Here is a 14,296-nt window from a genome sequence, read left to right as displayed (position 1 = left end):
TGAAATCGGTTGTTTTCTTGTCGAATTGAAAATGTTCCAGTCTCTCGCAATCTATTAAATGTCAACATAAACACTCTTCGGTTTGGCACTCTTCTGTTTGGAAATCGTCGTGCATATTCTCGCACCGCCTTTAAAGCATTACCGTTGCAGAAACCGTATACAAAAACCATATCAGCATATTCACTATTAGAATACGTACGCGGCATATTGCAAAAGACAAAATTCATCTACTGTTAAAGGCTTTCAAAGAGCGACTGACAAATTCATAACAGAAAGTGGAAAATGTAATCAAATATGTCGGTGTTAGATATGGCAAGAAATGTAAACATTTTTTTTCGATTTCTCTGAAACGGAGCAAAAACGAGCATATGTCTATAGGACTTTTTTTCTTAGTTTTTTACTCCTCTACACGCTCCCGAAGTTTTGCCATTTAATTTGGAAACACCCTGTATATAATTTTTTAATTATAACATAAAAAAGTAAGACAAAATCTTACATTTTAAAAATACTTCTGAGAATTAAAATTTTTTTGATTCATAGTGCTCCGGTCTCCTCTCCATTAATAATCACGATTATATGTTACATTGAATATAAAATTACTTAATTACTAAATCAAGTCGTATTATTTTTTTATCAGTTGTATTATATAAAACACTATTCAAATATATTATATTGATCAAATAAATTGTTAATTCATCTAAAGCAAAAATTTTCCTTTTCTTTCAGAATTTATATCAGCACGATATATATTTATTGTAACTTCGCATTTATCTATGTGACTCTAATAGAAGACTAAGAAATATCACGCTAATGTTCATTCGTCTTATAAATGATCTAGATGCGTATGATTATGGATTACACACTTAATTATTACTATTATTAGTATACATCGTATATCATATGTCACTGTTACACTGCTGTTACGGAGGTGATAAGGGAACAACCATGGTTACTTCATGACTAACAAACTCTGAGTTCTGTTTCGATATACAATGCAATAATTGTTAGTAGTTTTAAAGTTTAACTCGCAAAGTGTAGATTGTCCGTAAAAAGTTGATTTCCACATTTGCAGTGGAGACATTAAAAGATTATACTCGAAAGAGGAATTCTTGTCAACATTGCTATTAAAGTACATCGATAACGTAATTAATACATTAGTTATAACCAATAATTTAGATTATTGTTCTCTTATAATATTTCGGCATGTTTAATTCGTCATCGAAGTTCCAAGGATTCAAAGATAAAAAAAAAGGAAACATATGGCAATTATTTCGCGCTACAAATTTTGAATCGTTGATGTATCCTTGCTTCACTTTTTGCCGAATTCTGGGAGTATTTCCATACAAGATGAGAGCTTCAACCATTAAGCCTTATAAACCATACTACATTCTATCGATTATTGTTATCTGCACTTTTTGCGTTTACGAACTAAAACATCTCTATGAACTCAATTTTACTAGTAACTTTATGTTAAAAGGAATTCCCGTTAAACTTGAACGTAACTGTCTCTATATTTTAAGTGGTTTTACAACAATCATCACATTCCTTTTGAATGGGCCACGAATATGTTTACTTCAGACCATACTGGTGGTCTCTTTGAGTTTATCGAAGGAATCATATCGGAATCTATCTAAACTGGTTCATGTCAAGGACATTTTTGGATTCTTTTACATAGTTATACAGGTGCCGATACATTATCATAATTTGCAGTATGACGCCTTGTATCAGATTTTCACAATATACATCTATTTGCTCGTATTTCAAATGGATATGTTATACATGAATTGTGTTTGCTTATTAAAAGCTTGTTTCAAACAAATCAATGACAGTCTGGCGTATCTGCGAATATTCATGACAAACGATGAGCCATATCTTTTGAGAACAACCTATCACAAACAAAGAAATCCGTTCCTACTGATGCAGCTCAAGGCTCAGATGAAACAGCATCTGGCAGTTAGTGACACAGTACAGATGTTGACAACGATTTTCAGTTTGCAACTTCTTTCTACGATAATTTTGACTTTCATTGAAGTCACTTTCAACCTGTACTTTTACTTAGTGCAATTACAAGAGGGAGCGTCTCTAAGTAATCTGGCAAAACAGGTCTATGATGAGATCTTCATTACAACTGTTACGTATGATATTGTAAAAATTTTGTTGATAGTTTGGGCTTGTGAAACTGGCAAGAATCAAGCCTTGATGATCAACACTACCGTTCACGACATGTATAACAGCACCAGCGATAGAGAAATAAAATATGAGGTAGTGTAAAAAAATTATAATATAATTTGTACATTTCATATATATTTTTCTCATTATGCTCCGCATATACTAATGTATATTTTATTACATTATTTAATGTACAACTACATCTTTCAATTGTATTTTTAACATTTTTTAATTTACAGTTGCGGTTATTTTCCATGCAATTAATGCATCGTAAAAATATATTTTCTGCAAAGGTACTTATTGTGGATGCTACGCTTCTTACTGCGGTGAGCAATCGTTGGCTTTCATTAAATAAATATAAATATATATTTAACTTTATTTGAAAATAGGTATTGTTTTTTTAGATGATGGGTGGTATTGTCACATATCTATTAATTTTGTTACAATTTTTGTTGATGTCGAATATTTGCAATGGAGTATCCTTAATTCCTTTGAAAGATATGATATAATCAAACACAGAAGATATTTTAAGAGATATGTATACTCATTATTTATTGTAAGTAGAATGTCATTATACTAGAATCTCTCGAAGTAGATATATTTGTATATACACTGTAAAAAATGTCCGAACTAATGAATATTTCGACTTTAATTATGTTTCAACATCATAACATGAATAATATATCGGTAAATATTCAATAAATTTGACGTTTCTTATATTTTAAAAAATGCTATTCATAAAAAAGGGTTCTTTGTAGAGAAGAAAATACAGATCTCAAAATCGGCAATCCACGATATTATCAAATATTTTCGCAAAAGGAATTCGAACAAAAATCGCTGAAGGAAGGTCAAAGATTACAAGCTTTGCTAAAAATAAAGCAATTATTTTTTTTAACCAGTAAACGTAATAAATGATAGACGGCGATAGAAATTCAATTATTTTATTCGCTATCATAAGGTCTGTTTATTATTGCTGCACTTTGAAACGGTACAATAAGTTGAAGTGAAACAAACGTATATTTGTTTCACTTCAACTTATTGCATTGTGTGTATGTACTAGTTCAGAAAGTGCAGTAATAAAAAACAGACCTATAAGTAATAACGTGTCTGTAACTTTAATAAAAAGATTGAGAAATGTAGTCTTTTTTAATAGTATTTCGATGAACATGTTTAATTTATCAACGATATTCCAACAATTAAAAAGTAAAAGAAAAGGAAATGAGTGATTTATTCATTTGTAAGTTATTCCGGGCCACAGACTTTGAATCATTAATGTATTCTCGCTTCATTTTTTCCCGGATTTTGTGAATAATTCCATATGAGAGTAATGCTTCAACAATTAAGACTTATAAACTAAATTACGTTCTATTGACTATTGTTATATGCGCTTTTTGCGTTTACGATCTAAAAATTGTCTATGTCATCATAACATTGTTCATAATATTTTATTCAAAGGCATTTGCGCTAAACTGTAATATAACTGCATCTATGTCTTAAATAGTTTTATAGCAGTCATCATATTCATTTTGAGTTGACCACGAATGCGTTTACTTCAGATCATACTGGAGGTCTCTGAGATTGCCGCAGGAATCATACCAGAATCTATCTAAACTGATTCATGCTAAGGATATTTTTGGATTCTTTTATATAGTTCTGTAAATGTCGATATTTAATTAAACATTGCAATTGGACGTCTTATATTACATTTTTTCAACATTATACATTCATTTACTCGTATTTCAAATGGATATGCTAATTGGACATGGTTTCAAATGGACATGTGAATTGTGTTTTACGCATTAAAAGCTTGTTTCAAACAAATCAACGACACTCTGGCGTATCTACGAATACTCAAACAAATGGTGAGCTATGTCTTTTGAGGGGAACCTGTCCCAAGCAGAGACATCCATTTCTACTGATGCAATTCAAGGTTCTGGTATAACAACATCTGGCAATCAGCGACATAGTTGACAACGAGCTTTAGTTTACAACTCCTTTCTACGATAATTTTAACCTTCATTAATATCACTTTGAATATGTACTTTTAATTATTGTTAGTACGATTACAAGAGGGAACGTCTATGAGCAATTTAGCAAAACATGTCTCTAACGAGATTTTCGTTACAACTCTATTTTATTATAGAAATAGTATTTATAGTTTTTGGACTTGTGTAATTGGTAAGAATCAAACTTTGAAGATTAACACCACTGTTCACGATGTGTATAACAGTATCAATTATAAAGAGATAAAATATGAGAATTCATATATTTTTGTAATTATGCTTCGCGTTATTAATGTAATGTAAATGTTAATATATTATCAGGTTTAGAACTACGTACTTCAATTCCGTATTTAATAATTTTTTAATCTCTAGTTACAGTTATTTTTCATGCAATTAATGCATCGTAAAAATATATCTTCTGCAAAGGTACTTATTGTGGACGCTACGCTTTTCACTGAAGTGAGTGAATATTCATTTGCTTTTGTACATAAATAAATATAGATATTGTAGGGATATTTAACAATGTTTCGTGATTCTGTTTTTTTAGATGGTGGTATAGCATTACTACGTACCTATTAATTTTGTTTCAATTCTTGTTAATGTTAAATTCTTGTGATTGAAAATCTAATTTTACAAATATAATCTTGTTAATATAAAGATACCCATCAGATCGATATATAAGTAAAAGATATTTTTGAAATTATGCATACTCATATTTATTATTATGAATAAAATGTTAGTGTGAGTAATGTGGTGCTTTATGCTTGTGATATATATTAATAATCAGTGCAAAATACGTATTATATGTTTTATTTAAGTATACAACTAGATAGTACACATAATGTAGATTTTTCTAAGAAGTATATCATCTTCTAACTTGTTAAACACATTATAAAATATCCATTAATAAATTCAAATGTAACTTGATAAGTTTAATGTGAATTATGTACCTAATATGTAGTGTAATTATGTACCTAATTTGTATAATAAATGAAATGAATCATATCTCAAAATATCGCTATAAGTGATATTATGAAGAATATAAATTTATACTAATATGATTAGTACTTTAGCAGTATATATATACGTATATACTATATATAAAATAGAGATATTAATTTTTTTTTCATTAATGCCATATGTTAATGGCGATATTACAATAGTACGAAAATTTAATGATAAATTCAATCACGCTGGTATTGCAACATTCTGCGTTCCAAACAGCAAGACGTACAATTTCCAGATATATGTGTGTAAAATGCAATGATTTAATTGCTTTATCAGGTCATGTTATCTTTTATCAAGAATATTAAAAAACATTTCTCAAACAATAAATAAAAGGAGCATTCAGCCACGCGCGTTTTTGCGAATGTTATATATTTTAAAATCGTACATTAACAATATAAACTCATATTATTTTATTTATTATTTGTATTTAGTGAGCCACTTTTAAATTTATAATTTTACATTTCTCAAATATCGTACGGGACAAATAATTATTTATTATTAATTCATTTACGTTCGTCCTTCTTTTCCTAATTTCATATATAATACAATTTTATATATTTTCACTGTAACTTGTATTTATCTATGTATGAATCTAATTGAGAACTAAGAAATATCTTGATAACGTTTATTCACTTTATACATGATCTAGATGTATAAGATTGTGGAATATATGACACATTTAATTATACATCATTTCATTATGTGTGTTCCAGAGATAAGCAAAATGCCATGGTTACTTCATAACTAACAAATTACTGCAGTCTTATTTCGCTACACGATGCAATAATTATTTGTAGTTTTAAAATTAAACTCGCCAAGTGTAGTTAGACTGCGAGAAGTTTATGACAGTTTACGTATTCTCCGTAGAGACAAACAATTATATTTGGAAGAGAATTTCTTGTAAACACGTTGCTTCTAAAGTGCATTGATAACATAATTAATATCTCTTCGGCTATAGTGTATAATTTAAATTATTGTGCTCTTATATATACTTCAACGAACATGTTCAATTTATTATTGAAGTTTCAAGCATTCATAAGTAAAAGAAAAGGGAAAATATGGCAACTGTTCTGCGCCACGGATTTTGAATCGTTAATGTATCCTTGCTTCACTTTTTGCCGCATTCTGGGAATATTTCCATACAAGATCAACGCTTCAACCATTAAGTCTTGCAAACTATATTACATTCTATCAACTATCATTTTCTGCATTTTTTGCGTTGATGAAATAATAAGTATCTATGATATCAATATTTCTAAAAATATTGTATTCAGAAGCGTGCCTAGGATACTTCAACTTAATTGCTTCCACATTTTCGGCGGTTTCATAGTAGTTGGCACGTTTATTTTGAGTGGACCACGAATGCGCTTACTTCAAGCAATATGGAATCTCTCTTTAAGATTGTCCCCGGAAACATATAAGAATTTATCTAAATTAATCCATGCTAAGGACATTTTTGGTTTCTCTTTCTTAGTTTTACAAGCGTTGATATATTTTCCTAATATGCAGGATAGCGTCTTCCGCCTGGTTATTTTACAATACATAATCCTGCTAGTGTTCCAAATGGATATGCTATACATGAATTGTGTTTGTGTTTTAAAAGCTTGTTTCAAGCAAATCAACGACAATCTGATAAATCTTCGAAGATTCATAGCGCACCGTGAGCCATATTTTTTTAGAGAAATCTATCAGAAACATCCATTCCTATTGATGGAACTTAAGGCTCTGGAAAAGCAACATCTGACAACCAGCGACACAGTACAGATGCTGACAACGATCTTCAGTTTGCAACTCCTTTGCACGATAATTTTGACCTTTATTCAAATTACTTTCTATCTGTATTTTTACTTAATCCGAATACAAGAAGGCAACTCTGTAAGCAATCTGGAAAATCAGGTTTATTATAAAGCCTTTATTACAGGTATAACATATTACATTATAAAAACAGTGTTGTTAGTATGGGCTTGTGAAACCAGTAAGAATCAAGCCATGGAAATCGGCGTTACTGTTCGTAATATGTTTAATAACATCAGCAACAAGGAAATAAAATACGAGGTATTTTTTTAATAGATATGAATTTAATTCGCACATTTTATATATTTTGCTAATTGTATCTCGTATATATAATGTAATTCTTAATATATTATGAGATATACAATTTCTTTGAATCCTGTATTTAATAATTTTTTGATATAATGTTGCAGTTGCAGCTATTTTCGTTGCAATTAATGCATCGTGAAAATATATTCTCCGCAAAGGGATTTATTGTGGACGCTACTCTTCTTACTGCGGTGAATGATGAATAGATGTATTACTTGCTTTAATTTATTAAATATGTAGATATATTTAACTTTTTTCATGATCTTATTTTTTAGATGATGGGGAGCATTACTATGTACTTTTTAATTTTAATACAATTCCTGTTAATGTCGAATTCTTGCGATGAGAAGACTGTAATCAATTTTATACATATCTAATTATGATAAAAGTAATGGAATATTAAACGTATATTTTAAATATTAAATACTTATTTTTATTTTAATTTTTATTTTAATTTTTATTTTAATTTTTATTTTTATCATTGTAAGTAGAATATCATTGAAAATTGCTTTTGTATGTTTGTAAAAATATCTTGTACAAATGTAAACATGTACAGTAATGAGCAGAAAAAATATGCGACTTATTTTGTCTATATACATAATTATTATCCACATTGTTCAACGATATAATAACTTTTTACCATACGATACGGTATTGTATTGAATACATTTTAAAACAAATATTTTGTGATATACAAGTTAGATATATCCAACGAATATTTTTGAAGTTATTAATTTTTGACTCTGTGATGGACAAATTGATTGATGTATGCAAAATAGATATAACGTTGTAATAAAAGCTCGCGATAGCTCGACTAGATATTAACAACGTATTTTAATTTCACAATTGCTTTTTTATTGATTTAAGTTTTTGTATAGATGTAAACGAGAAAAAAGAAAATTACTAAAATATGATTTTCAAAAATATCAGTTTTATAATTTTTTAAAATTTTATGTCTTTAACAATTAATTCGTCTTACAGACTGTGTAACATTTTTAATTTTTAACATATTAAAAACGGCATCAATATCTTTAAGAGGAAATAAAATGTAAAAAAATTGAAATTGCACATTTTTTTCTCGCTACTGTAATACTATATAAATGGAATCGCGCTTGTTCTTCGCGTTGCACGTTCATTTGGCGCGAGATACTACCGTGTCTCTTGATTTTGAGAATTTTACATATGGTTGTAATTATACAAATGGTCAGTGTGAGTCTGGGCACGGTTGTGAATGCAATTACTAATGCAACTAATCAAAACTTTACTACAAATAATCGTACTTCATTGCAATTACAAATATCGATCTCTGCTGAGATCTTCTTCAATTTAGTAACCTAGGTTATAAAACATTTAATAATAAATAACAACGTATAATAAATATTTGTCATATGCATATTTGTAAATATATTTAAAGGTTTCATAATTTAATATAATTTTCGAAAATAGTTTACGAAGATTTTTAGAAATATTTATATATACATTAAACCTTATTTATCAAAAACAATAAGTATAATGAAATTTTTTTAAGGTGATCGATGCATTGTCGCATTGATATAATTCAAACTTTTTATAATTTCATTATTTTGTCTTCAAAGTATAATGAATTAACCATGTTGAGATAATTTGTTGTTTGTAGACCATATCGAATATACCTATTAAGAATTTTATCAGATAAATATATCGATTAATTAAGAAATTAACGTCATTTTTGCAAAGTCAATTCTCTTATAATAATGCATTTATTATACATGTCTTTCATGATGGCATCAGTGTTTCTCAAAACGTACATAGAATCATTTAACAATATTTGTGTCTATAAAATTTATGCGCGCAAGCACACGCACAAAGTATAATTTAATATATTTTAATAAACACAAGGTGAAATATTTGTAACTTATAATCAATCTGTATAAAAATCAGAAAATAAATATTAATAATAACATTATGTAGAAGTAAAAAATAGCAGTTTTAAACTTTTTGCATTCCGATTACGCATTTGTGTACGTACATATGTATATGTTGTTTGTCTATAAAATTAAAAAGATTAAATATCGAAGAGTCATGATAGAAAGGTTGAACTTCCCATTTGTAAAATAAATTTTAAATATAAGAATGTAAAAACGATTCGTTAATGGATCCTTGAAAAAAACCACTGATCTACATAGGTACTATGTAGTTTATATCTCTTGCTTCATTTATGCACATGTCACAATTACATATTATTCCTTTATGTTCTCCAATAATGATAAATATTTATTAAAGAGAGCACCATGGTTACCTGACAACTAACAAGAAACTCCTTGAATTCTTATCATTTCATGCAGAAACTTCTTACAGTCTTAAATTTAAATTTGGTATGAGTAGATCGACGGTGAAGAGTTCTTATCAGTACACATATTCGTTGTAAAAAGACAAATTCTAAAAACATATTAAGAATAAAGATCGTAATCACGTTCTACTTGACAAGTGCATTTATGAAATGATTAATAGTTCTTAGATTATTTTTTCGTATTAATCATGACTTCGTCGTCAAAATTACAAAGACGAGCCAATGACAAAATACGGAAAAGATGGCAACTGTTCCACGCTACGGATTTTGAATCATTGATGTATCCTACCTTCACATTTTGCTACATTCTTGGAATATTTCCATATAAAATCAACTCTTCGGTCTTCGAAACTTCTACACTGCGTTATATTTTTTCAACCATCATTACCTGTGTTTACCTCATTTCTTTATTATACATTATCTATGTATACGAAATTTCTGGAAATGGGTACAAAATCATACCCAGAATTCTCAATCGTAGTTGCTTCTACATACTCAGTGGTTTTATAGCGATTATCACGTACATTTTGAGCGGTCCACGAATGCGTTTGCTTCAAACTATAAAGGAGATCTCTTCAAAATTGCCTTCGGAATCATATCAGAAGTTATCCAAACTAATTCACACCAAGGATCTCTTAGGTTCCTTCTTTCTTATTATTATTCAACTGCCAATATATTTCAATGTAAATGTCCCTATTACAACCAAGATTTTTGTAATATACGCTAGTCAGATGATACTTCATATGGATATGTTGTATATGAATTGTGTTTGTATACTAAAGGCTTGTTTCAAGGGAATCAATGATAATTTAGAGAACATGCAGGAGCATACGATGGTATATCATCTTGACAAAATATGCTACAAACAAAGAAGTTCATTCTTGCTGATCGAATTAAAGACATTGAAAAAACAACATCTAATGATTAGTAACACAGTGCAAATGCTGAACATGATTTTCAGTTTGCAACTCCTCGCTACTATAATTATGACTTTTACCCAGATCACTTTCACACTTTATTTTTATGTATTATATTGGCAAATAAACATATTCGTGTTTAATATAGACAACATATACAATTATATGTACCCCATATTCTTGAAGATGTGCACAATATATTATTTTATAAAACTTACGTTTGTGGTGTGGGCTTGTGAGACCGGTAAGGATCAGGCTCTGCAGATTGGTATCACTGTTCATGACGTGCTTAACAGCGTCGACGATAACGAAATCAAAAGGGAGGTAATAAAAAAATATAATTTAAAATTTATACGTTCTAATGATTATGTATCATATTATCTTTAATGGAATATTTTACACATTACATCTAATAAATTTATAATTACATTTTGCAATTTTGTTATTAATTAATTTACGATCTGATGTTGCAGTTGCAGATGTTTTCTTTGCAAATTATGCATTGCGATAATACGTTCTCCGCGAAGGGTTTTACTGTGGACGCAACACTTCTCGCTTCGGTAAATTATTTAGTAATCATTTGTTTTTATGTATCACAAATTCATTTTTTTAAATTTATTTTTAGATAGTGGGTAGCATCAGCACATATTTATTGATCTTGATGCAATTTTTGAACATGACATATTGCGATGAAAAAATTGCCACTAATACTACACACATTCACTGAAATGAAAACATATTATTAAAAAATGAGTAAATGACAGAAATGTCTATTTTATTAGTACTTCAAGACAGCACAAGTTGCGCACGCACTTCAAGATGCAATTTTCATTTTTTGATGAAGTAAACAGCAAGTTTCACGAAACGTTAGCATTAGCAATGGATCACGACACGGCGATAACCCGCAAACCCTTTGGCACATATTAAATAAATTTTTATAAAAAAATTGAATTTTTAATATAATTAGATCTGTCATATAATCTACTGTTTTCACTGCTCTTACATTAAGTTAAAATAAATCAATGTAAGTATCAATAAATCAGTATAAGCTAAGGATGTATAACATGCAGAAAATATATAAAAATGTAGTGAATTACTTAAATAGTTCCTTGGAGGTATATTTGCCCTTCAAACTTCATTTATCAACAATAAATTTATGAAATTTCGTTGAGGCAATATTTGATACATGCGTTATCGCAATAATAAATTCATGTTCCATCATCTGATCTCTTTACCGTTATCAAAATACAAAAATTGATCTTCTTTGATGAATTTGTGGCCTGCGTATAGTATAGTCTGTAGATTATGACGCAAATGTTACTTTCATCAGTCGAGATAAAGATCGACTAATTTTAATCTAGATAAGGCATTGCATTATAATAACTTGACACATTTCACAATATTATATTTGTTCGTATGCCTTTCGCAACAATACATACATACTAATGTATTTCAAAATGTACGCATAATTTATATAATCGTATTCATATGTAAAATATTTATGCGTGCACGCACACATACGTACAAAATTTAATTTACCATATTTTAATAAATACGGAAAAGTATTTGTAATTCATAATTAATTTGTAAATTAAGCTTAGAAACTAAATATTAATAATAACGTTTTGAATAAGTAGAAAATAAGTATTTTAATATTTTTGCATCTTGAATTACACATTCGTGTATGTAATGTGTATATACATATATGTTGTTTGTGAGACTGAAACACAAAGAGTCATGATACAGAAACGTCGAACATCTCATTTGCAAAATAGAAAAATGTAGAATTTTTTAATGGTCTGTATTTATTAATGAATCCTTGAAAGAATCACTAATCTACATGAATGCTATGCAGCATTCATGTCTCTTGCTTCGTGTATACATATATAATTCATAGTAATTACATATTATTCGTTTATGTTGTATGCCTCAATAATGTCGATCGAAGGGTGCCATGGTTACTTCACAACTATAAACAAGTAACCCTTTGAATTCTCACTATTTGACGAGAAAAAAAATTTCTTGTAGTTTTAAATTCCAATTCAATGTGAGTAGATCGACGGTGAAGAGTTCTATCAGTATACATATTTGTTGTAAGGAGACAAATTTTAAAGATATACTAAGAATAAAACTATCGCAATTAAATTCCACTTGATAAAGTGCATTTATAAAATGATTAATAATTTTAGGTTGTTCTTTCATGAATTATTAATTATGTTCAATTCAGCGTTAAAATTGCAAAGACGAGCCAATGGCAAAGTGCAAAAAAAATGGAAGCTATTTTACGCCACGGATTTTGAATCATTGATGTATCCTTCCTTCACATGTTGCTACATGCTTGGAATGTTTCCGTATAAGATCAATGCATTGGTCTTTGAGACTTCTACACCACGTTATATTCTTTCATCCATCAATATCTGTGTTTGCGTCACTTTCTTATTGTACGTTCTCTATCTCATCAACTTTTGTGAATGTGTGAAGTACAGAGGTATACCCATAAATCTTAATCGTAATAGCTTCTATATACTCAGTGGTTTTACAGCGGTGGTTACGTACATTTTGAGCGGTCCGCGAATGCATTTGCTTCAAACTATAAAAGACATTTCATCAAAATTGCCTTCGGAATTATATCAGAAGCTATCTAAATTAATTCACGCTAAGGACCTCTTAGGATCTTTGTTCCTACTTATTGAAATGCCGATATATATCAAGATGAATATTCATTTTATAATCAAAATTTACTTAATATATATTACTCTGCTGACATTTCATCTGGATATGTTGTATATGAATTGTGTTTGTATACTAAAGGCTTGTTTCAAGAGAATCAATGATAATCTGGAGAACATGCGGGAGCATACGATATATCATCCCGACAAAATATGCTACAAACAAAGAAGTCCATTTTTGCTGATCGAATTAAAAGCATTGAAAAAACAACACCTGATGATTAGTAACACAGTGCAAATGCTGAATGTAATTTTCAGTTTACAGCTCCTTGCTACTGTAATTATAACTTTTACTCGGATAACTTTTAATCTCTACTATCAAATATTGTATTGGCAAACAGACAAAGTCCTGATTAATGTAGAAGATTATATTTATGGTACGTTTTTGCTAACGTCTTTAATGTACTATCTTATAAAAATAATGTTGGTGGTATGGGCTTGTGAGACCGGCAAGAATCAGGCTTTGCAGATTAGCACCACTGTTCATGACGTGCTTAACAGTATCGATGATAATGAAATTAAAAGGGAGGTAATAAAAAATGTAATTTAATTTATACATTTTAATGATTGTGTACCATATGATCTGAAATGTAATATTTTACACATTATATCTAATAAATTTGTAATTACATTTTGCAATTTTGTTATTAATTAATTTACGATCTAATGTTGCAGTTGCAGTTGTTTTCCTTGCAAATTCTGCACCGCAATAATACGTTCTCTGCGAAGAGTCTTACTGTGGACGCGACGCTTCTCACTGCGGTAAATTATTATTCATTTGTCTTTACAAATTAAAAGTGATTTATTCATCTTTTTAATTTTATTTTAGATAATGGGTAATATCAGCACGTACTTATTAATCTTGATACAATTTTTAAACATGAAACATTATTGCGATGATAAAATTGCCAGAAATGTTACACAAATAATTCACTGAAATGAAAAGGTATTGTATTATAATTAAATATCTATTTTAATAATAGAAAATAATATTTTTTAGTAGAATCTTTTAATAAAATATATATATGTATATATACAGGG

General features: G+C 29.0%; 3 protein-coding genes across 3 annotated transcripts; all 3 read left to right on the top strand.

The window, feature by feature from the left end:
- Nucleotides 1-6,182: 6,182 nt before the first annotated feature.
- LOC108724560 (uncharacterized) lies at nucleotides 6,183-7,657 on the top strand. The gene is made up of 3 exons (XM_018450994.1): nucleotides 6,183-7,235; nucleotides 7,385-7,471; nucleotides 7,556-7,657. Exons 1-3 carry the CDS (start codon nucleotides 6,183-6,185, stop codon nucleotides 7,655-7,657), a joined length of 1,242 nt encoding a protein of 413 aa, XP_018306496.1.
- A 2,140-nt stretch (nucleotides 7,658-9,797) lies between these two features.
- On the top strand, nucleotides 9,798-11,253 carry LOC108724559 (putative gustatory receptor 28b). The gene is made up of 3 exons (XM_018450993.1): nucleotides 9,798-10,850; nucleotides 11,000-11,086; nucleotides 11,152-11,253. Exons 1-3 carry the CDS (start codon nucleotides 9,798-9,800, stop codon nucleotides 11,251-11,253), a joined length of 1,242 nt encoding a protein of 413 aa, XP_018306495.1.
- A 1,487-nt stretch (nucleotides 11,254-12,740) lies between these two features.
- Nucleotides 12,741-14,192, top strand: LOC108724660 (putative gustatory receptor 28b). The gene is made up of 3 exons (XM_018451121.1): nucleotides 12,741-13,784; nucleotides 13,931-14,017; nucleotides 14,085-14,192. The coding sequence occupies exons 1-3, from the start codon at nucleotides 12,741-12,743 to the stop codon at nucleotides 14,190-14,192; spliced, it is 1,239 nt and encodes a 412-aa protein (XP_018306623.1).
- Nucleotides 14,193-14,296: the final 104 nt, after the last annotated feature.

This window comes from Mycetomoellerius zeteki, unplaced genomic scaffold (genome assembly GCF_001594055.1).
Source record: "Mycetomoellerius zeteki isolate Tzet28-1 unplaced genomic scaffold, Tzet1.0 scaffold31, whole genome shotgun sequence".
Classification (NCBI taxonomy): Eukaryota; Metazoa; Arthropoda; class Insecta; order Hymenoptera; family Formicidae; genus Mycetomoellerius; species Mycetomoellerius zeteki.
The sequence above is the reverse complement of the archived record's forward strand: the minus strand, read 5'-3'. Positions and strand labels throughout refer to the sequence as shown.